Source organism: Mus musculus, chromosome 9, assembly GCF_000001635.26.
Source record: "Mus musculus strain C57BL/6J chromosome 9, GRCm38.p6 C57BL/6J".
NCBI lineage: Eukaryota > Metazoa > Chordata > Mammalia > Rodentia > Muridae > Mus > Mus musculus.
In genome coordinates this window covers 44134585-44156315 of record NC_000075.6, presented here as the reverse complement: position 1 = coordinate 44156315, position 21731 = coordinate 44134585, and the positions used below count along the sequence as shown (strand labels likewise).

Here is a 21731-nt window from a genome sequence, read left to right as displayed (position 1 = left end):
TCCAGGAGACCTAGGGCCTTGGGCACCTGCAGCCACACACCCACTTGCAGACCTCACATGGTTCATGTTTTGTTATAACTGAAGTTAATCAAAATCTTAAAACAAAAGCCACCTCACAAGTCTCCTACTTTGGCTCTCTGGGTGCTGTGATTTTTGGGTTTTTGTCATGTTTTCATTTCATTCTTTTTTCTTTATGCATGTATGTAGGCCCACCTTGCTGAGTCTTATCATTTTTATTAATCTTTCTATAAAGAATCAGTTTTTCGTATGTTTCTATGGCAAATGCCCTTAATCTTAGCACTTGGAGGGCAGAAAGAGCAAGATCTCTAAGGTTTAGGCTATCCTAGTCTACATATCAAGTTCCAGGACAGCCAAGACTACATAATGAGACCCTGTCTCAGCTACAAGCAGTAGCGGAACCTAAAGAGCTAACTCCAGGACAGCCAAGGCTACACAGAGTCGCCCTGTCTCAGGAAAACCAACCAAACAACCAACCAACCAACCACCCAACCAACCAGAACAAAAACTTGTACTGCTTTCATAGTCAGGAAAACATTATGTAAAAACAGAGGCAAGTAGACGCAAGTACTTCTCTTGATTGTTTAGGAAATGCAGAAAAGGTAAAAGAGGAAAGAAAGACAAGACACGCAGGTTTATTCCAAGATCTATGAGGCAGGGTCATTTTTTATGCAGTCAGTATTTTGTCTTAGTCTCCTTTCCTAAGGTGGGATAACAGGATTCTTTTTTAATAAGTTTTTTTATTTTAATTGCATGTAGTTGGGTGTTCTACCTGAATATATGCCTATGTGCCATATGCAGGCAGTGCCCATGGAGATACACCAGAAGAGGTAATCAAATCACCTGGAAATGGACTTCCAGATAGTTGTGAGCTGCTGAGTGGGTGCTGGGAATTGAACCCAGGTCCTCTGGAACAGCACCAGTGCTCTTAACCACTGAGCTATCTCTCCAGCCCTGCAGGAAGTGGAGTGAGAATTATGTAGTATGTGCTGCAACAGCAAGATCTCTGAAGTAGGGGCCCAGGGATGTGGTCAGTCTAGCATGTGCAAGATCCTGGGTTTGATCCCTGCACTGCCCCCCCCCCTCCACCCAAATAAAATGCATTAAGAGTCAGAAGTCTAGGATCTTCTCTAGGATGCTAGCAACCAGATTACTTTTTATCTTGTTTAGATTCTTCTGGTAGGAAATATTGAAGAGAAAAGGCAGTTACACTTTTTTTTTAAGATTTATTTATCTATTTTATGTATGTGAGTACACTATAGCTGTCTTCAGACACATACCAGAAGAGGGCATTAGATCCCATTACAGATGGTTGTGAGCCACCATGTGGTTGCTGGGAATTGAACTCAGGACCTCTGGAAGAACAGTCAGTGCTCTTAACCACTGAGCCATCTCTCCAGCCCCCACTACTATTATTATTATTATACTATTGACAAACTATATACTTTACTACCATTAGGAAATTTCATATTGGGATTTGCTATATATTTCTAGTATTCTAGCGCCTTTTACAAGGAGCTTTATATTAAAACTTACTTACAAGTTGAGTATACTTCCCATTTCAGTTGTTTTGTTTTGTTTTGTTTTTTTCCGAGATAGGGTTTCTCTGTGTAGCCCTGGCTGTCCTGGAACTCACTTTGTAGACCAGGCTGGCCTTGAACTCAGAAATCTGCCTGCCTCTGCCTCCCAAGTGCTGGGATTAAAGGCGTGCGCCACCACTGCCCGGCTCCCATTCCAGTTTTAACATTTGGATGAGATAAAAATAGAATTTGAGTTGGTGCTTGTTTTCCTAAATGCTTGCCATGGTCTGTGGAATGATAGTACCTTAGGTGTTTTTTGGTTTTTTTGTTTTTGTTTGTTTGTTTGTTTTTTTGTCAAATTGAGCTGTTTCAATTCTAACTCTGTTTCATACTTGAAAGTTTTCCGGCTTAATTATTTTCTTCATCTATTTTTTAAAACTCTTCCAGGCCTCTTCCTATGCCAAAACTGCCACCTGGGGAGCAAGGGGAAAGTGAAGAGGACACAGAATATATGACTCCCACATCTAGGCCTGTAGGGGTTCAGAAGCCAGAGCCCAAACGGCCGTTAGAGGCAACCCAGAGTTCACGGTATGCTCACAGCAATCCTATTTGGAGCCAAGTGTCTTTGCTGTCTTTTACCTGCTTGTTTGCTAATTGCCAGAAGTAAAGCAGAAAGAGAAATCTAGACCCCAGTACATTGGATCTAATGTGGATAAGCAGTTGTGTTGTTTCCACAGTGGCACAGGCCTCTAGAACATGCACATCTGATCTTGTCATGAGTCAGTCATGGTAGGTATAAAGAGAATGTGTTATTTTGAAAGAATTAGGGCCTAAGACAGTTAGAAACAGGTGAGTCGTCTTAAATTTGCAAATAACAGAATTTTGTTTGTGAAGAGCATTGTACCTCTTTGTGATTCAGAGCATGTGACTGTGACCAGCAGATCGACAGCTGTACCTATGAAGCGATGTATAACATCCAGTCCCAAGCACTGTCTGTAGCAGAAAACAGCGCCTCTGGTAAGTGGCCTGTCTTCTACTTAAAAATTGACTTATGTGGTAGCACCTGTCTGTAAAATGTCAGTACTTGGGCTTGTGAGGCAAAAGGATTGCAAGTTTGAGGCCAGCTTGGCCTGCATAGCAAATACCCTGTCTGGGAAGAGAGGGAGACCGTAGGGTTGCTCTGTAACATTTGGTTGATATAGCTTAAACCGAGGAGAAAAGTATTCTCAGTACTCTTGTTCAGAGGTCTTTGATTTGTGGACAAGATGGACCCACTTGTCTTTCCAGACACTCAGTCCTGTTTTTCCCTCCTCTCAGGGCCTGGAGACATCTGTTATATGGCTATTACATAGAGATAGCTGTTCTATCTCAGTATTATCAGCTTTCTTGTAGTTACATTACATTGATGAAACTCTTTTGTGTGGGGGTGGTAGGTACTCAGTTCCCAAGTTAAGCAGCTTGCCAAGGGGAAAGTTCAAGAAGCCTTCACGCACAGCCTTTGACTGATCTTCTTAGGTGAGATGCAGAGGAGGCTCTAAAATAGCTCTCGGGACTCTTGCTTCAGTAGTTATTAACCACAGCAGAGGTGACTGTTGACATGCTCAACAAGAGAGAGAGCTGGTACAGGCTTAACTCACCTCTCTCCACAGGACCTCAAATGGTATTTCATCCACAGTGGACATTTGAGTAACTGTTGAATGAAATAAATGGTTGTGTGCATGTGTGAATAATGGCTGCCTCTGGATTGAAGTGTGTTGGAAAGTGATGTCAGGAGATGTCGGACAGTAACTTACACCAGCTTTCTACTAGGGGAAGGGAATCTGGCCACAGCTCACACGAGTACTGGCCCTGAGGAATCCGAAAACGAGGATGATGGCTATGATGTGCCTAAGCCACCCGTGCCAGCTGTACTGGCCCGCCGGACCCTGTCTGACATCTCCAATGCCAGCTCCTCCTTTGGCTGGTTGTCTTTGGATGGTGACCCTACAAGTGAGTCTCCAGGCTGTCTTAGCTAGTCCTGGATTGTTGTCTGGCCTCTGGTTTATAACTGAAAGTCATGACTTTGTCTCGTGTCAATAAGTCAGTGAGTAGAAGTAGTGGACTGTGTCCTGGATCTATATGTTGGAAAGCTGGTCCTAGGTCCTACATTAGGAAGTGACACTCTGAAGATGGTGCTTAAACCACAGCTCTGCCTATAGAGGAGGCGGGGCTTCTAGTTCTTCTGAGTATGCACGTAATGCTGGAAATTAGGCTTGATGGAAGCAATGTTATGTTTGGTTTTTCTAAGCCCTGTTCCACTGGGGAAGAAATGTGCTGCCCTCCAATACACAGTTTATGGGCCTGGGCCAGCCCCATCGGTCTCTAGTATCCAGGGCTGTTCTTATACCTATGACTGCCTGGTAGGGCAGCAGCCAGAATAGCTGTCACTTTGGAAATTGAAGACAACTTTCAAAACAGCTGAGGGAAAAGATCTACCATCTTGTTGCCCCTCTAGGTAGCATCTCCACCCAGTCCAGCTTCCTGCTTCCTCTTTACAGTTTAAGCTGTTGTCTTGTTATTTGTAGAAGTAGTGAGTGTTTGAACCTATTGCTAAGTATAACACCCAGTGTAGGTGTTATATGCTTTTCACAGTCACAGTTGTTGTTAACAGCATGGGTGCATGGCATATTTAGAAGGTCCTTTACTCTGTAATAGGAGTCTAAATCTAAAACCCAGAGGCCAACAGCAGAATACTTAACCTATCATGTGTATAGCCCTGGGTTTAGTTCTAGCACCTCAGGTTGATAAAACCCAGACTTATGCCAGGCATGGTGTTTCATAGTTGTAATCTCTGCACTTGGGAGAATGAAGCAGGAGCTCAGCTGTGAGTTTGAGTTCCATCTGGGTTTTAGAGTGAACCCTTGTTTCAAAATGAACAAAAAACAGAGCCCCAGTCTTGAGACAGAAAAGCACACTATTAGCACTATTAGTAACTACTGTTACTGCTGTTAAATGTGAGCTTCCCAAGATTTGCACATGTTTTCTTTCCTTTCTCTTTTAGACTTCAATGAGGGTTCCCAAGTTCCTGAGCGGCCCCCCAAACCATTCCCTCGGAGAATCAACTCAGAACGAAAAGCCAGTAGCTATCAACAAGGCGGAGGTGCCACTGCTAACCCTGTGGCCACAGCACCCTCACCGCAGCTCTCAAGTGAGATTGAACGCCTCATGAGTCAGGGCTATTCCTACCAGGACATTCAGAAAGCTTTGGTCATTGCCCACAACAACATTGAGATGGCTAAAAACATCCTCCGGGAATTTGTTTCTATTTCTTCTCCTGCTCACGTAGCCACCTAGCACATCTCTCCCTGCCACGGCTTCAGAGGACCCATGAGCCAGGCTCTTACTCAAGGACCACCTAGGAAAGCAGTGGCTTCTTTTGGGACGTCACAGTAAGGTCCTGCCTTTCCTGTGGGGATCGACACATATGGTTCCAAGATTTCAAAGCAGTGGAATGAAAATGGAGCAGCTGATGTGTTTCATTGTTGTATTGGTCTTAAGAGTGTTTTTGTAGTCCTGCAGTCTCCAGTAGGAGAGAGTGGGTTTTTATTAAATGGTAACCTACCCCAGAAACAGCACAGGAAGCAGTAGCAGTGCTGTGCTGTGGCCCTAATTAAGGACTTAAGGCTTTCCTGTTAAGGGTGTGTGTCTCTGTTGTCTGTGTGTCCTGTCATTATAAGATTATCCTGCTGTGTGTGAATCCAGGCAGGGAGTTAGCACAAGAGCTTCAGGAAGGAATCTCTGAAGACTCCCATCTACTGTGGAATTGCACCTAGCCCTGCTGGATACTGTAACCTCAATCCTCCCCTTTGGCTTAGATTATCATGTACTTAGCTATGTTTTATATTGTTAGAACAACCAATGTCCTTTCCCTTGGAAACTCCTTACTTCACCTCCTCCTCATTGGTGTTCTGTAGGCTTGCCGTGACCAGTCTTACTGAAACCAAGCAGCTTATAGGATGGTCTTTCTAATGCGTGATGGTGTTGGTTTGTTTGGTAGACTAAGTGGGAAGGAAAGTACTGTTCTGTGGCTAATTGATGCTAGCACCTAACACTGGTCACTCCAAAGTGCTGTTTCTATAGGAATGTTGAATTTGTTTTTGTTTTTGTTTTTTAAAGAAGTTTTAATTCTCCTAGTTACCTAATGACCGATTTGAGATAGAGGCCTTCATATACATTCCGTGTCCTCCCCAGGACATAGCCTGTGGGAGTCGGTTGCCTTGATGCCAGGTGTATGTTTCTGATGTAGGTCATGAGTGTTTCTGCCTAACAGGAACAGAACATTTGTTTCCAGGGTGGCTTTCCAACCCAAAACCATAGAGCTTTTAGGAAGCGTCAGTCATATATAGATTTACAAAATAAACAGCTAGGACTTATCTGTTTAGTCTTTCTTGCCAGTGGCTAACTTCAGCTTAGGAATTTCTCCCTTGAATGGGAGCCAGGTAAGCCTTTCAGAAATGATTTCTTCTTTTGCCCTGTGAGGAACGGAGCTAACACCAGTGAGGACAGCATTTGCTGATGGCTTCTCTAGATTGGTGCACCCAGTGACTTGGTTGTCCATGTGCCTAGCTTGTGCTTTGGAATGGTTTCTCTTTCCTTTTCCTTGCCTTTTTTATTGGGTCCTAGATGTAACCGCTGTGTCATCCATCTACAGTATTTAGTTATCATTCATTGGAATTCTTTAGCTAGACGGTTTGGAACAGTGTAATAGTTTGTGTATTTACAGGTTCATCAAGGAGATGTAATTTGTTTTGGAGAGTCCGTTTCTACGTCATCGTAGTGACCTCTTGGGTTCAGTTTGTTCTCTGACTGGAGTCTTGCTGGCTTCTCTGACAGCGTTGCCCTTTCTCCTGTTGAGTACGAGCTGGCTTTTACATGAATCCTCTCTGTTCTTTAGGTCCAGGCAGAAATGACCCACCAAGAATCTGCTTTCTTTCCAGTCTTTTGCAACAAAAATCTTTTGAACTCTTCTTTTAGTTTCTTGATGCTTCAAGGTCTGGATTTTATCCTCTTACCTTAAGGCTATTCGAAAGGCAGATACGGTATCTATGGCTACCCAGTGTCTTCTCTACATAGCAATGAGTAGAAAACAATAGCTTGTCATCCACAAAAAGTTTGTGATATCCAATTTTGTGTTCATTTGAATACTGAAAGCCTAAGCCAGGCTTGGTGGCATCTCAGCACCTGAGAGATGGTGGCAAGATGATCAGGAGTTCAGCACCAGCTCAAAGCTCCTGAAACCCTGTCTCAAAAATAACAGGGGTTAAAGAGATGACTTCAGTTCAGAGCAGCTCTTCTTGCAGAGGACCTAGGTTTGGTTCCTAGCACCCACATGAAAGGTTTCTCAGATGTATAAGCAACTCACAACCATCTATAACTTCAGTTCAGAGCAATCTGATGCCCTCTTCTGGCTTCTGTGGGCACCAGGCACACATACGATGTACATATATACAGGCAGGTAGAGCATTAAATAAATACATATGAAAAAATTAAAAAATGAAAATTAAAGGCCTTAAAAGAAAAGTAGGGAAAAGCTGCAGGCTCTAGTCTGTTTATATTGGAGTGTCTTTTTCCCTTTTAGCTATTGCCCAGAATCTGAAGATGTATCAAGGAAACAGCACTGGCTGCAGGCCTTTTGCCTTCTTTGTGCATCTGTCTTGTGTGGAGGCTAAGGAGATAGCTCAATTGGTTGAGTGTTTGTCTGGCATTCACAGAGCCATGGTTCAGCCCCCACTCTGCACAGAAGAGTGTGCTAAGGCACACCTCTGATCCTTAGCACTCGAGAGGTAGAGACTGCATTAGAAGGTCAAGGCACTCCTGGTTTAAAACTAGCCCGGGCTACATGAAACCCTGCCTCCAAAAGAAAACAAAAACCAAATCTGTGGGGATTACTGCCCATAATACTTAGGGAAATGACAGTTTTGTCCTGCTGTCTGCTGAGGTGTGAGCTCTGGAATGGGCGTGGATAGGGTAGGTGGGTATTGAGTCCCTAAGCTGATTGACTTGGGTGTTAGTTTATCAGATGTATACCTGCAGGTGTTAAGGTTCAAGGCCATTGTGTGTAGGCCTTTCCTTTGCTCCAGGACACACTGAGGCCGTGCCTGGTATTATTAGATGTCCTTAGGAAGGCTTCATGCCACTCATTTTGGATAGTCTCCAAATTTTGAATTTCTTTTTCCTGTGAGGGCAAATTTCCTATTTTTCATCTTCCATCTGTATGGCAAGTCTTAACTCTTTGGCTCGTCCTCTGAGTTTACCTAAACCTGCCTTTTCGTAAACAAGCTTTATTTTGAGTCTCACTATTTTTGGCAAGCTCACCCCCTTTCTCTGTTCTGTGTTACAATTAGGAAAACCTCTTTAACGTTTCTCCTTTTCTCATCTTCACTAACCTATTTTTATTCAACACAGGCCCTTGCTCCCTCTGTGTCCTTGTGGATTGCTTTACACGCCACCTTATTGATGGGTCATCTTGCCAGGACTCCGGGCAAGGCTTTTCTAGTCCAGTCCCAGAACTGGATGTTATAGCTGTCCCTCCCACTGTCCTTCTAAAGTGAAAAGTTTGGCTTTTGGATTTTTTTTAATTGGATATTTTCTTTATTTACATTTCAGTGAAAAGTTTTTAAAATGGTTTTAAAAACTTGTGGGTTCTGAAATATACCTCTTTCTAATTTACAAACTAGACAGCTTTTGCGAATTGACCCTGGCCGGCCATTCTTCATATTCTTCTTACTCCTCCCAGCCCCACCCTGCATACTCTGCCATTTTGTCTTTCTCTTTCTATTCTCAGACATGCCTATCACTGAACTACAATGTATGATAGTTGTGCTGGCATGGGGCAGCTGAGATGGATGGAAGGCACTATTCTTCATAGTTAAAATATTTATTTCCTCTGTAGGAAAGTAAGACATGTTTTATGGTCCAAGTATTCAACTTACAAGTTAATTTTTGCAACACACCTTGCTTGCAGACCAAACCAGGGACCAGCAGTGTATTCCTTTTATGGAACCATTAACAAGATCTAGTCTTTCTGTGTTAGCCATGATGCTAATACTGAATGTTTTCCTACCTCACATCATGAGAATCAGAAGGCTACTGGCCTTCTCAGACCTTCCTTCTTTCTGTTGGCCTTTCTGAGTCTGGAATGATCACTCCATTGAATAGAGTATTCCAGCCAGTGTCCTGGCTACAGATGTTTGAGTGATTACTGTGTGTCAGAAATGTCAGCTATGTGCTCTTTCCTGCCACCTCCTGGTGGTTTTCTGTTATTGGGAAGTTAAGCGTGGGCTGCCCTTGGCTCTTTTTTGCATTTGACTGTGCACGTGTGCATTCAGGGCTCTCTTATGTAGACTTATCTTCCCTTACAGAGCTGGTCCACTTAAAACTGGCCCGAGACTTTCCCATTAACCCCATTTGTCTTCCTGTGGCTTTGATAATATTTGGGAGATTCTGTTGTGTATACCTCATAGATTATCCATGTTTGCTACAAAGTTTAGTGCCATTTCTTGAGTGGATGCAGAGTCCACTGACTTGAGTTGCACACTAGAGCACTAAATGTTTAAGCTGAGCTTGCTGCGGTCTCCTTTCCAGTCCAGTGCCTTTTCTATCTTTTTACTGAGCTGCTTCTGTCCCCAGTCCTCCTTGCTGAAAAGATTTTGTTTTGCCTTTCTAGGACTGTCACCATCTCCCATACAGTTTAGAGGGTTTTTTTCCCTGCTATTCAACAATCTAAGTAATTCTGTCTTAGAAGGGGTGAAAGGGTTGGAAAGAGCGAAGACCTCATTCTCAGGCTGCTCTTGTAGAAGCCAGTCAGGAACTGAGCCTGGATCCTGTCCACATAAGCCTGCCCAGAGCAGCACTAGAGGGACCAGAGCTTCACTGTCAATGTTCTCCTCTGACACTTGAAGTGTCAACATGTAGCGGAAGTACTCTAGCACTACACAGAGCGTCTTGATGCAACTTTGATTTCAGTCCACAGACACAGTCAATCCTATAGGAATGCATGGAAGACTTGGTTCTTGTATGTTAGTGGGCTGGACAACTTTAGACTTTGTCCCTCCTCCTACTTGACAGAGTATTTATATACATGACAAAATATGTTCCCTAGTCCTTGAGTTCATGTGATCTTATGATGAATGCAGTTCTTTAGAAAAACTCAAGAATTCCTGGAAAAAAAATAGGAAAAAAGTTAACCCTGTATATTAATTCCATGGGCCAGCCTGGACATCCTGAGGACAACTGTGCTGGGCCTGTGTCTCCTGAAGCTATCTGCACCAACCTAGAAATCATGGAACAAGCCTGTCTTAACGGCTCTGTAGAAGTAGAAATAGGAGAATTATGAATTTTAGGCCAGCACTGGATCTATTACAAGCTGAAGACCAGACTGGACTCTGTGAGCATCTTGCCTGTTCGTGGGAATATTTTCTCCTCTTGTTTCCAGCAGCAGAGAAAGCAGCGGCACCACCTGGTGAATGCGTGGAGGTGCTCTCTTCAAGTGCACATCACTGATGGACTATTCGAATGGAGGTGCTCTCTTCAAGTGCACATCACTGATGGAGTGGTTTCATTACCTCTTCCACTGTGGTTTCCTTTAAGTCTGATAGTTTGAAGGTGCAGTCTTTTACGGCGGAGCAGTCGTGAGGCAGGACCATGAGGTAACTACTGGCCACACTGTGCCTGCAGTCAAGGAACAGTAGTGCCTGGGTGTATTCTTAAGAAAGAAAACACTCAGCAAGAATAGCGATTTGAGGGTCCATCCCCCACTGAACCTATAGGGAGAACAGAGAAATTATGGTGAACTGGGAACTTAGAAGAGATATGCAAAGGAACTTCCACAATGGAAGTACAGTTGCTGTTCTACTCTTCGCCCCTATTTTTAACTTAGTCAGAGTCACTGTCACCTTTGCTGCTAATTACTTTTCTTCTCCCTAGGAGTCTTGGCACCCAAGATTGCTTTCCTCACTCTTGAGGCCACTCTTCTGTCCTTGGGTGGCATTTCTTAGCCTCCATTCAACCTCGGGTCTCTTTGATGTTACTCAGAGTGCAGACCATGGCTTCCACTGTAGCTAGTACCCTTTGGCTTGGCTCTCTTCTGGTTTTAGTGCTGAATACCTGTTCATTCTGTGGGCTCTTGACCTGTCTTCTGCATCCCCATCCTCTTTGTCTTCCTGTAAGGGGAGCCTACAGTGATATCCTTAGCTTTACTTTCCTAGGTACACTGGGACATTTGCTAGAATAGGGATATTTTCAGTGTCGAAAATAGCTTGTTCTTGTGTGCTTCTTATAAACAGGCTACCTGTATCTTCTCTGGTTGCTTTTTCTCTAGTCCTGTAATAAGTGTGGTGGTTTTGGTTTTTTGGTTTGGTTGGTTTGGTTTTCTTTCATTCTTTCTTTTTTTTTAAGGTGTTGGGGAAGTAAAACTGCTTCTGCTTGCCTGGATCATTGGAATCCCATCCTAGAGCCTGGCCCGAGTTTTAAGGCGTATCAAACATACTACCCTGCTTTTAACTTCTAAAGAGTCAAGTCATTTGGTATATACAGAAGTAACCTACTAACCCAAAGATACACATTGAGGCACATAGGAAGAAGGGCAAGAGCAGGTCATCAGGTTTTCAATTGATGTCTCAGCTCCTGAGTGAAGCAGCAGAGGGATAGTAGTGCCATGTGCCTTCACAGTGCCCCAGGAAATCTGGCTTGGCTGCAAGAGAAAGGACCAGTATTTCTTGGTTCCAGTAAGTAGCACAAGAGTTGAGATGGAGAACTAAGGACAGGGAGAGCCCTGCACATTGTTTTGTGCCTGCTGAAGAGCACTATGGGGAGGGGCCAGGGGCTGACCAACACCTGCTTGCAGATCTTGCAGCCTCTTCCCTGCTTGAGAAAAATGTGGCTGACCACTCCTGTGTTGTCCAGAACCCAGGCTAAGTGCCAGCCTCAGATCTCCCACTGATCTGGCTGCTGAACAAGTCAGCAAGAGTTCTGCTCACCTGGCCCTGCATTCCTGATTCAGTGCTACAACCAAATGTGAGAGGCAAACCTATTCCTGATTCAGTGCTACAACCAAATGTGAGAGGCAAACCTTCACATTGCCTTGAGTTTCCTTTCCTCTGACCCAGAATGGAGGCCAGTGAAGAAGATTGCTCAGTGCATGCTGTGCACAGCTCATCAGACTCACACTGCCTCACCACATACGCCCTCCAGTGGGGGTTGTGGAGCCTGTGTTGCTCTTCCCGCTACCTCTTACCCAGTAGTGGAGAGGGTGGCCATGTTTTGGATGTATTTAAGTGGCAAGTGAATTCGGGGGCCCTTCTCTCTCTCTCTCTCTCTCTCTCGGGGGCCCTTCTCTCTCTCTCTCTCTCTCTCTCTCTCTCTCTCTCTCTCTCTCTCTCTCTCTCTCTCCCTCCCTCCCTCCCTCCCTCCCTCCCTCCCTCCCTCCCTCCCTCCCTCCCTCCGGCTTTCTGGGCTAGTGAGCCTGCCTTGCAGTGCATGAGAGGAGCCGCCTCCTGACCTCCTCCTCCTCGGCACCCTTAAGTGGGAAGTCTGACCTCTGCTGAGACATGCTGGGCATGGCAGCTGTGAGGTACCTCCCACATCTGCTTTCTGGCTGTGCTGACTTGGGATTTTTAACCTTATATATCTTTTTCCTTTATTCAAAACAAAACAATTTTTAGCACACTGAAAAAAAAAAAAGCCAAATGTTTTGTGCCTTTCTAAGGCAGCGCTGTACCCCAGGCTGCATCTTAGGACTTAATATGGAAATACCAGAGTCTGAGCTCTTCTGCCTTGAATATCTTTAGCCCTGGAGTTTTGGGGACAAGGATGTCTGGCTAGAGAGGTGGCACATTAGGTGCCTATAGTCTCCTTTCTCTGCCATGAGGTTTCCCTGGAAAAGAGCATTGTTTTATTCTGGCAGCACGTGGTTGGTTCCAGGCAGCAGTTAGTGTTCAGATAACTGCTCTGGGTGCCCACTCACCCACCTCCGAGAGCAGTGCCCTGCGGAGCAGAGTTGCGGAGTGAATGCTCCTGGGAAGAGGAGATGCTTCATTTGTTGTCTTTTTGTTTTGCTGGACCTTGAGCCAGCTTCAACCTCCTGCCTCTCCTCAGACTTGGCTGTCCTTTCATTTGAAGGCTTCAACCATAAAGCATGAAGTGGCTGGTGCCCATCACAGGGTCTGCTTGAATCCAGGGAGGAGCCGTGGAACCCTGAGGCCTGCCGGTCATACTGTCATAGGTTTCAACCACAAGCTTTTGTACCCCCTCCCCCTTCTCTCTGGTTCTCCCCTGCCTGTGGCTAACAAAGGGGGAGGGAGGTGGAAACAGTTCTTTTTAAGATCTGCCTCATTCAAGATTTTTAAATTCTTGATTTGGGTGGGACAAGAGAGAACTTGGTATTTTCCCCAGAATAGAGTCCCAATTTGTATATCAGTGTTAAAAAAACAAAACACAAACTTAGGTGAGATTCTCATGGACTATTTTTAAAATGTCATTAATATAAAAGATTTCTATTAGTAGTATTTAACCTCTGTCCTGTAGAGTAGACAGAGGTAAATACTCCTGCAGAGCAGCGGAGCTTTAAGACTCGTTCTCTCCGACCCGTGTTGTCTTGCCAGTGTACTGATATGTAGAGGTCTGTTATACTAATTAGAGGTCTGTTATACTAATGTTATTTATTAATTTTTTTCATTTCCATACAGTTAACTAAAGAGCTTTTTCAAGCACCCGTGTCTGTAAAAAAAAAGTATTTTTAAATAAAATTTCTTTTGTTGTAGCACACTTGAGTTCTGGTTCACTTGGGGTTAGGGGGAATTACACAGGGTAGCTTTGGGACCGATCGCAGTGATGCAGGTGAATAGGGCACACAGGAGGGGGCAGAGACGCTAGCTAGCATTTAGTAGCATGCTGCCAGCTATGGATACTCTAGAGGTAAGGGCAGACTTCTGGGAGCCTGTCCCTCTCTGAAAACACCTATAGTTTTGGAAGCCCCAGGTCTGTCCCTTCATAATGAATGGAACACAGCATCATGCTTTTGGAACAATAACACTTTATTTTTCTAACACACATATAAAAGGAAAAATTTGCAAATTTACAGACAAAACCATATATATATATATATATATACACACATATATGTATACACACACACACACACACACCTCAAAAGCTCTTGCTAGGCCAGGTTTTTCATCTCCTAAATACCATTCTCCCACTTGGGCTCTCTAGGACCTGGCCCCCAAAGCTCACATGTAGAAATTTGGTACTAACATTCCTATAAGCCTAATCCCCATGAACAGTAGACCTTCTCTCTGTCCTGTCTCTTGTTACTAAGGGAATGCGGGAAGCTTGGGCTCAGTAGCCTTCAAAGAAAACAAAACAACAAAACTCAGAGAAACAGTGCCTGGCTTCCTTACACAGGGATGTGTCTGGAGGACTTACACCAGTTCCTGACCACTACCCAAAGGAAAAATGTTCCAAATGAGACCCTGAATTAGTAGCAGGCAGGAAGGTACAAAAGCAGCCGCCTCCAGACTGTGAGGTTCTCACAAGGACCAATGTGAACGGAATAATGTGACCATGTGCCCAGGTCCTGCATCATGAAGACAGCCTGTGAGGGGAGATGAGCTCAAAGAGGCAAGCCCACACAGCTGATGGCAGAAGGATTTGCCACCAATGGCTGTGCACGGGAGGGGGAAATGCCCTGGGAGACGGGCCCCTTGGGATAAGCATTATTTACTGGACACAGAGGAGGGCTTGGTCTCTAAAACCAGGCCTCTGTAGCCAACTGAGCTCCTGCAGACGACTCCTGTCCCAGCTCCTAGCTCTCAGACCTGATGTGCAGGGGGGGGGTTGAGTGTGGCTCGTCCCTGCTGTCCCTCTGGAGGCTTCAGCTTGGGGTGAAGTCTGAGCAGGGAGCTGCGAGCAGTGCAATGGGAGCCATCTAATGCCTCAGATCGATGTATTTCTCTCCCTGAAAATGGATACAGAGAAGTCACCAGAACATGGAGAGCCAGCAAGGTTTACAGCGTGACCACCAGACAGAAAAGGCCGAAGCAAAAGCTGATGGGCTGCAACATCCTTAAAGCAAGCAGCAGGAATGGGGTGGGGGAGGAAAAGACAGAAGTCCCCCAGCTAAGTCTCTACGTTTAACAGAAGGTGGCTGGGGCGTTGTCTTTCTCTAGGGTCCCTCCACCGTTTCCCTCATCCTGCCACCTGTAGTAATGTTAAGGCAAGAGAGGTCTGCTCCCCATCTCTAACCAAGGATGAAGGACAGAAAGAGTTAGTGTTCAGGAACAAGTAGCATTACCCCACTACCCCCAATTCCTGAAAATAGAGCCCTGGCCTCAGGAACTGCCTCCTACCTGGTCTCCTGGAGCCCTCTTGTCACCGTTGCTGCCCTGAAGGAGAGCCATCTCTTCTGGGAGCTTATCTGACTTAACTTCAACTACAAATTCACTCTTACGAGTCGGGGGCAGCGTGCTGGGAGAAGGGAGGTGAGAGGTTGGCAACTCGGGGGCTGGGGGAGGCTGGGGAGGGGGGGACCTTTTAGGAATGGATACTCTGGTGCTTTGGGGCCGGCTCAGGAAGGGAGAATTGGGGAAGATGGTGTGGTTGGTGGCAGTTTGGTAGTGGACAATAAAAACAGGTCCAGTTTCTGCTCTCCAGGGTAATGGGCACTGGGTAGGCAGGGCCCTTATAAGACAGCAAGCTGGGCAGCCAAAAATGGGGGTGGGGTGGGAGGAGGGCATAAGCCTGGCTTACATCTCCTGTTTTCCCGAGCGTCCACATGGCAGCTTGCCCTTCTTGTAGAAGAAATAGAGAGCAGCACCCAGCACAGCAAGCACCAAGGTACACACTATCACAGCCACGATGACCACACCTTTGCTCTCTGGCTGTGGCAGCTTTTTCTCTGTCAAACAAAGACACTTGTAGTCATTCCCTGCTCCTGGCTGCCAAATTGCTGTTGCTGCCCCACCCTCTCCAGCCCAGGGGGACAGATGGGCCGTTAACTTTCTCAAAAGGGGAGACTGACTGGGTACCACTGCGCAGGCCCGGCTTACCTGTGGAGGTGCTGTTGGCTCTGGTGTGAGGACTGACTGTGAGGGTGCTGAGGCCAGTGGTTTGGCTGGAGTCAGGTATGAGGGTGGTTAAAGTGACTAGGAGGCAGAAGGAGTTGGGGGGTTAGTAGCACAAGTTAATGCCTGTGCCTGGGCATGCCCCTGCCAGCCTCTGCAGGGAGTCCGCTCTCACCCAGCTTCAGAACAATGGTGGTGGTGTTTGAGCCCAGGGAGTTGGAGGCTGTACACTCTGCACCTGTCTCCAGAAGCTCTGGCGTCACAAGGACATTCAAGGTGCTCACTACTGTCTGTGGATCTGGGTTCCATTCAGTTGCCTAGAAGTAAATGGGCCTCTCAGAGGGCGGAAGCATCTCTGGCCATGGCCTCAAGGCCTAGGCAGGGATTAAGAGAATGGGGAGATGAAGCAAGCCGGCTCACCGAACCATTGACATTCCAGGAGATGGTGGGCTGAGGATGTCCTGAAGCCTCACAAGACAGATTCAGCACTGCATTCTCTTGCACCCACACCTTCCTCTCCTTTAATGCCATCCATGGGGACCCTTGGGGGCAGGGAAGGGTTAGACCCCCCAAATACCAAATAGCCTGCTCCCCGCTCAGCTCCCACAGTACAAGCTGGCCAACAGCTCAAAACCACACAACTCAGGGTGACCTGGTCACTGTACAAAGGGCCTCACCAAAAATGCCCACGCTGACCAGCTGGGTACGATTCAAGCCAGGAACTCTGGGGACAGATGCCATGCAGAGATACCGTCCCCCTGCTTCCCGTCTCACGTTGTTTAGCTGGAGGACGGGACCCTTTCCCAGCAGCTGGCCTGTCTAGGGGTGAGAGGTGGGTCAGGGGGTCTGAAAAGGAGCAAGCTCTCATTGTCCCCCCTCTCCCCCAGTCTCAAAGGTGTCTGGGTACCTTGTCTCTCAGCCACTCAAACTCAAGGTCCTGGTTACTTTCTGCCTCGCAGGTCAGCGTGAGGCTCTCACCTTCCTGGACTTCAGGGGCAGTTGGATTCACTTGAACATCAGACACATCTGGAGGCATAGCAAAAAAATGTCAGCCTGACAGGACGAGCCAGTTCCCTCTTTGCCCAGATGGAGCCTGCATCCATCCCAGGGTCTCACAGTTCACCAGCAGCTCCAGGGGGTCACTTGACAGTGTGATGGTAGTTTCCAGGTCCAGACTCTGACACTGGTAGAGCCCGCTATGGTGCTTTTCGGCAGGCTCCAAGGACAGGAGCCCATTTTCATCGGTGCTCTCCTCTTCCATCTCCCCAGTGCTGGGGTCCTGGGGGGAGCACAAAGGGGTGAGAGTGAGCTGATGCCCTCCAGCTACTGTCCCCACCTCCTGCCCACACCCTTACGCCCACTCCGTGCACCCAGCATGGAGCGCTCGCTCTCTCTGTACCTTCTTGTTGATAGTGAAGTGGGGTTGAGGGTTGCCATCTGTCAGACACCTGATTGTCACATGATCCCCTTCCTTCAGCAGCCCCACAGGCTCTACCTCCACCCACACTTTTTCTGCAGGGTCTGTTTGGGCAAAGGAGAAGGCTCTCAGTCCAAGAGGTGGCCCCGAATTTGACACAGAGGGACCAGCAGGAGTTCCCACCAGGCCCACCCCAATCCTCCCCCCCTCAAAAAAAATCCAGAGGCGCTAGGAAGTCAGCACTCACAGAAAACAGGGACAGTGACCTCCTTAGATTCCTTCATGTGGTTCCCACTGGGTAGCCGGTAGCTGAGTTCACAGTAAAACTGGGCATCTTTGTCTTCCTTAACTAGGCGTGCACTCAGAACACTCTTCAAGGTGTACAAGCCACTGGACTCGACAATCTGTGATGACTGGATATGAACTCCTGGGCAGAAGGAGGAAGCAAGGCCTGGCCTCAGGACCCCTCAGACTTCCCCTGGGGGTCAGCAGGGAGATGTCTAAAGGAGAGGCCCATAGCCGAACACAGAATGACGACCCTTCAGCCTAGCACTTTTATTGCTTGGTATTTACCCTAGAAAGCACTTACACCTTAGCATATGTACAAGGATGGGGCCAGGAACACCCCAAAGACAAAGAAAAATGGAGTTGAATGAAAGGCTGAGTGGTAGAGCAAATTCTTAACATGTGCATGGCCTTAGGTTCAATACAGAATCCAAAACAAATGCCCCAAGGTGCTGAGACACTGAGACATTAAATGCTAAAGGAAGAGTGGAAACTCAGCCACATCATATGCAATACGAGGCTAGGAAGCAAGGTGAGTCTATCTGAACAGACTGACCTGGGAAAGTTACACAAAGGGATGTGTGCCCAGCATGGCCACTGGGGTCAGGGCTTCTCGGCTCAGCACTATTGATGTGTTGGGGTGGAATTAAACCTTTGTGGTGGGGCCCATCCTGTGCACTGTAGGATGCTGAGCTGTAGTTCTAACCTCTACGTATCAGATGTCAACAGCAGCCTCCCTGTTTGTGACATCCACTAATGCCCACAGACACTGCCAAGTATCCCCAGACTAGTGTGTATGCAAAAATCACTCCTGGTTAAAGACAGGAAAACAAAAACAAAACAAAAAACAAAACACAAGCCTTGTTTGAGCCAGGAACAGTGTTACAGGCATGGATCCCAGCGCTTTGAGGGGTAGGCAGAGAGGATCTGCAGTTAGGTCATCGAGCTGCATGACTTCCTGTCTCAAAACACCGCAGACAGCCCTCTCTACACGTCTGCAAGCATTTGTTTACATGATGGACACAGAAGTAAGAATGAAGGAAAATATCAGTTGATAGCAGAAGTCACTTCTGGGAGAAGCCTGGGTCAGAAAGGAATTCCTAAGTTTTTTTATAGTCTAAATTTTTCTTCTAAAAGATTTTGTAGCCAGGTCTTTATTTAATTATAACAGTTTTTTGTTTGTTTGTTTGTTTTTTTTTTTTTTTGAGACAGTGTTTCTCCATATAGCCCTGGCTGTCCTGGAACTCACTTTGTAGACCAGGCTGGCCTCAAACTCAGAAACTCACCTGCCTCTGCCTCCCAAGTGCTGGGTTTAAAAGCGTGCGCTACCACACCTGGCTGTTTGTTTGTTTGTTTAATGTGCAGGAATGTTTTGCCTTCGTGTGTATATGCACCACATGCATGCCTTCTGTCCTCAGAGGTCGAGGTCAGGAAAAGGCATCAGATCCCCCTGGAAGTGGAGTTGGGAACCACCAAGTGGGTATTGGGAACTGACCTGGGTCCTCTGCAAAAGCAACCAGTGATGTTCATGGAGCTAACTGTCCAGCCTACAGTCTGACTTACTCAGCATCACCTGTATGGTTTTTGTTTGTTTGCTTGTTTGTTTTAGTAAAAGCTCTACAAGGACATGCTAGATGGTCCTCCTGAGCCTTCTCAGTAAGGGTTACTCACGGTTCTCCTCCTCTTGCAAGGGCAGACTGTTCTTGTACCATAGGACTTGAGGAATGGGGTAGCCGTTTCTCCCCACACAGGTAGCAACCTAAGGAGGACAGGACGAGAGTCTCCTTGCGTCTGCCACATACCACCCCCCCCCACCCCCGTCCCTGCTTAGCCTCTATCCACCATCATTTGACCGAGTGCCTCTCACCTCCCTGAGCTCTTGCCTGTCCACATGGATGCCCACGACATTGGCTTGAATAGTTGGTTCCTCTGGGGCTTCTACAGTGGAAGGGGAATGAACAGGGACATGGAGACCCATCTTTGCTACATGGTCCACACGACCCTGAAGGCAGAAACGAGGGGGGCACTCACTGAAGACCTGAAGCTCAACGTAGTGATCCTGGAGCCGTGGTCGCTTGCTCTTACACAGGAACATTCGCTCATCATGGGGAGTGACGTGACTCAGGGCCAGAGTAGCCACCGAGTCTTGGAGGCTAAGGCGGTGCTCATATTCACCAGGTTCCCGCTGGCCCTTGCCTTGGTGCACACGGAAAATCAGTATCTGCCTCTCCTTGTGAATCTGAGGGAAAGGAGCTGAGAGATGAGCTACCTGCCAGAGAGACAGTTGCTTCCCACACAACTACTGCCCTCCAAAGTCCAGGCGCTCACCAAAAACCAGTCCACTTGGCTGAAGTTGCCTGAGGCCCGTGAGGGGCCACACTTGAGAAGGGCTGTGCTGCCCACTTCTGCCTCCACCAGGTCGGGCGTGGGTACTGGCTGCTTTTCCTCTCCTGGCACACCTGGGGAAAGAGAGGGGCATGCCCAGGCAGCTTTGTCAGCTCCAGGTGTTCTGTCCGGTCCCCTCCCCTCTCCTGGTTCACTGCAGCTGTCCCACTTGAAGGGTCTGGGGAGGGCCTTACCCTCTCCTTACCCTCAACTTCACCAAGCCCACACCCCCAACCTGGGTCAGACCTCTCCCAGTGTAATACGGAGTGAAACACAGACAGAGTGACTGGGTATATCTTAGAAGAAGCTGGTGGAGAGACAGATAAGAGCAACATGGGCTCTGGGCCAAGATGAAGGCCCCTTTGCTCCTGGGCCCCTTCCTAGTCCTGGTGAGCTCAGACTAGGGGAATGTAAGGCATGTGCCAGGCTGGGGCACACAGGCCCCTTTGTGTGCCCCCCCTCCACGAAGACGTCACTATTCTACCCTCTGTCCCCCAAATCCTCTGGAAGACACAGTGAGCCAACTCTAGCCAGAGGCTATGATTTATGTTCCCACAGTAGCATGTCAAGAAACGCTGCAATACAATCTGAAGACCCCATCCAAGTCTAGAGGGGTCAGTCTCCGCCAAGGGTTAGGTCAAAAACCAGAGAGTGGGCAGGAGTGACGTCAGTGGTGCCAGCATGCTGCCAGCTCTTAGAAGAGGTGATGTCACTAAGCACAATCTGCCTGGACCCTGGGATGTCTGGACTGTGTGGCTTCCAGACTGGAGGGAAGGTGGGAATAGCCTTCTACCAACAGCAGGAACTTTGAATCCCTGCTTTCTAAGGGCCAGAAGAGCAGGGCAGAGCGAAACTGAGTTTTCTGTGCTGCGATTGCCTAGCTGGGTTTAGCCCTTTCCCCAGAAATAAGGTCAGTCTGGGAGGCACTAGACTGGAGTACCCCAGGGACGTGGCTGGCACTGGGCAAGAGGCCAGAGAAGTGGGTAATGCCCAGTCCTCCCCTTCCCCAGCCTGACCAGTGGCTGAGACGCGAGAAAGAGCCAAGAATAACACACGACACCGCTGCGTGTGCCCTACAAGGGAAGCCCGGACCCAGGAAAGCATGTCTACTCGATGGCTTAAAGGAAAGCTCCGAGGTGCCAGGCTCTCTCCACCTGACTCTAGTGGACCACAGAAGCTGTTACTGTTGTAGAACTTCTCCATCTGTTGTCTTTCCCCTGTAATCCCGTCAAACCCGGAGGCGCAAGGAGACCCACACCACCCGCTGCCCTTGCCAACGCCCAGCCCCAGCAGGAGCGGCCTCCTCCCTCGCTCACCTCCAAACTGGCGTGAGGCCCAGGCGGAGGGGGAGGGGTCGGCGGCCCCCTCCAGCTAGGGAAACTGCCTTTTCCAGCAACAGGCGGGCGCGGGATGCACGGGTTGGGGATGCGCCCCGGCTGCGCCTCTCTGCCGGGACTCCAGCACCCAGCATCCAGCACCCAGAGCGAACACCTGCGGGAGGCCGGGCCCAGCGTCCTGCAGAAGCTCGGCCCCACCCCTTCCCGCTCGCTGCTGCAGCAACCCGACTAGTCCGTTCCCAGAATACTCTAAAACCTAGGCTGCACACCCGCAAAGAAGTTGCACGCACGCGGGGCGCCTGGAAATCGGGGACTCTGGCAAGAAGGAGCGCCCACTGGGGTGCAGAGCCCCGACTCTACGTTGCTACCAGCTCTGATCTCCGGTACACTCAGGCGGCACAGTCCGGCTCCGTCGAAGACATCCCCAAACTCCCAACGCCTGGGCTCTGAGGGACGCGGGTCGGGCCCCCCACAGCCCCCTCAACATAAAGAACTCACCCGCGGCACGGCGACAGCAGCAGCAGGCAGCGAACAAGAAGACGCACACCAGTTTGGGCAGCCCCATGCTTCCCCGACGGAGGGCGCGAGCCAAGTGAGGAACTCGCCGCTGTCGGGGGCTGACGTCAGGGGGGCGGGGGAGGGGACCCCGGGCGCCGCCCGGCCCCGCCCC

General features: G+C 48.1%; 2 protein-coding genes across 8 annotated transcripts in view; one reads left to right on the top strand and one right to left on the bottom strand.

Annotated features, from left to right (window-relative positions):
* The window catches only part of Cbl (Casitas B-lineage lymphoma), a 91284-nt gene extending 77944 nt beyond the window's left edge, over positions 1-13340 (top strand). For 3 of the 4 annotated variants that reach the window (XM_006509963.4, XM_030244033.1, XM_017313115.2), the window contains 4 exons: positions 1986-2126; positions 2458-2555; positions 3348-3527; positions 4579-13340. In XM_006509963.4, the coding sequence (XP_006510026.1) occupies positions 1986-2126; positions 2458-2555; positions 3348-3527; positions 4579-4871 (712 nt within the window). In that variant the 3' untranslated portion in view covers positions 4872-13340. The remainder of the gene's footprint in view (positions 1-1985; positions 2127-2457; positions 2556-3347; positions 3528-4578) is intronic. The other variant, NM_007619.2, reaches the window with a different exon arrangement.
* Positions 13341-13588: 248 nt separating this feature from the next.
* Positions 13589-21658, bottom strand: Mcam (melanoma cell adhesion molecule). Of its 4 annotated transcripts, none has more exons than XM_030244742.1 (16): positions 21041-21151; positions 19668-19798; positions 19371-19578; positions 19207-19277; positions 19011-19098; positions 17302-17481; positions 17037-17158; positions 16754-16916; positions 16545-16663; positions 16315-16456; positions 16058-16179; positions 15813-15954; positions 15623-15718; positions 15324-15471; positions 14924-15041; positions 13589-14532 (listed from the first exon to the last, which is right to left on the bottom strand). In XM_030244742.1, exons 3-16 carry the CDS (start codon positions 19432-19434, stop codon positions 14503-14505), a joined length of 1605 nt encoding a protein of 534 aa, XP_030100602.1. In that variant the 5' UTR covers positions 19435-19578; positions 19668-19798; positions 21041-21151; the 3' UTR covers positions 13589-14502. The 4 variants fall into 4 exon arrangements, with proteins under 4 accessions (XP_030100602.1, XP_030100603.1, NP_075548.2 ...); NM_023061.2 differs by lacking the exon at positions 21041-21151 and adding an exon at positions 21560-21658 and having other exon boundaries at positions 13590-14532; XM_030244743.1 differs by lacking the exon at positions 14924-15041 and having other exon boundaries at positions 21041-21215.
* Positions 21659-21731: the final 73 nt, after the last annotated feature.

Bases quoted from the DNA above. Each gene is read 5' to 3' on its own strand.
- Mcam (NM_023061.2), bottom strand. From the start codon at position 21,626: ATGGGGCTGCCCAAACTGGTGTGCGTCTTCTTGTTCGCTGCCTGCTGC. The intron at 17,159-17,301 runs GTGAGTGCTGAC...TTGCCCAAACAG, and splicing joins GGTCACTGTCCCTGTTTTCT to ACCCTGCAGAAAAAGTGTGG. The intron at 16,917-17,036 runs GTACAGAGAGAG...TGCTCCCCCCAG, and splicing joins ACTTCACTATCAACAAGAAG to GACCCCAGCACTGGGGAGAT.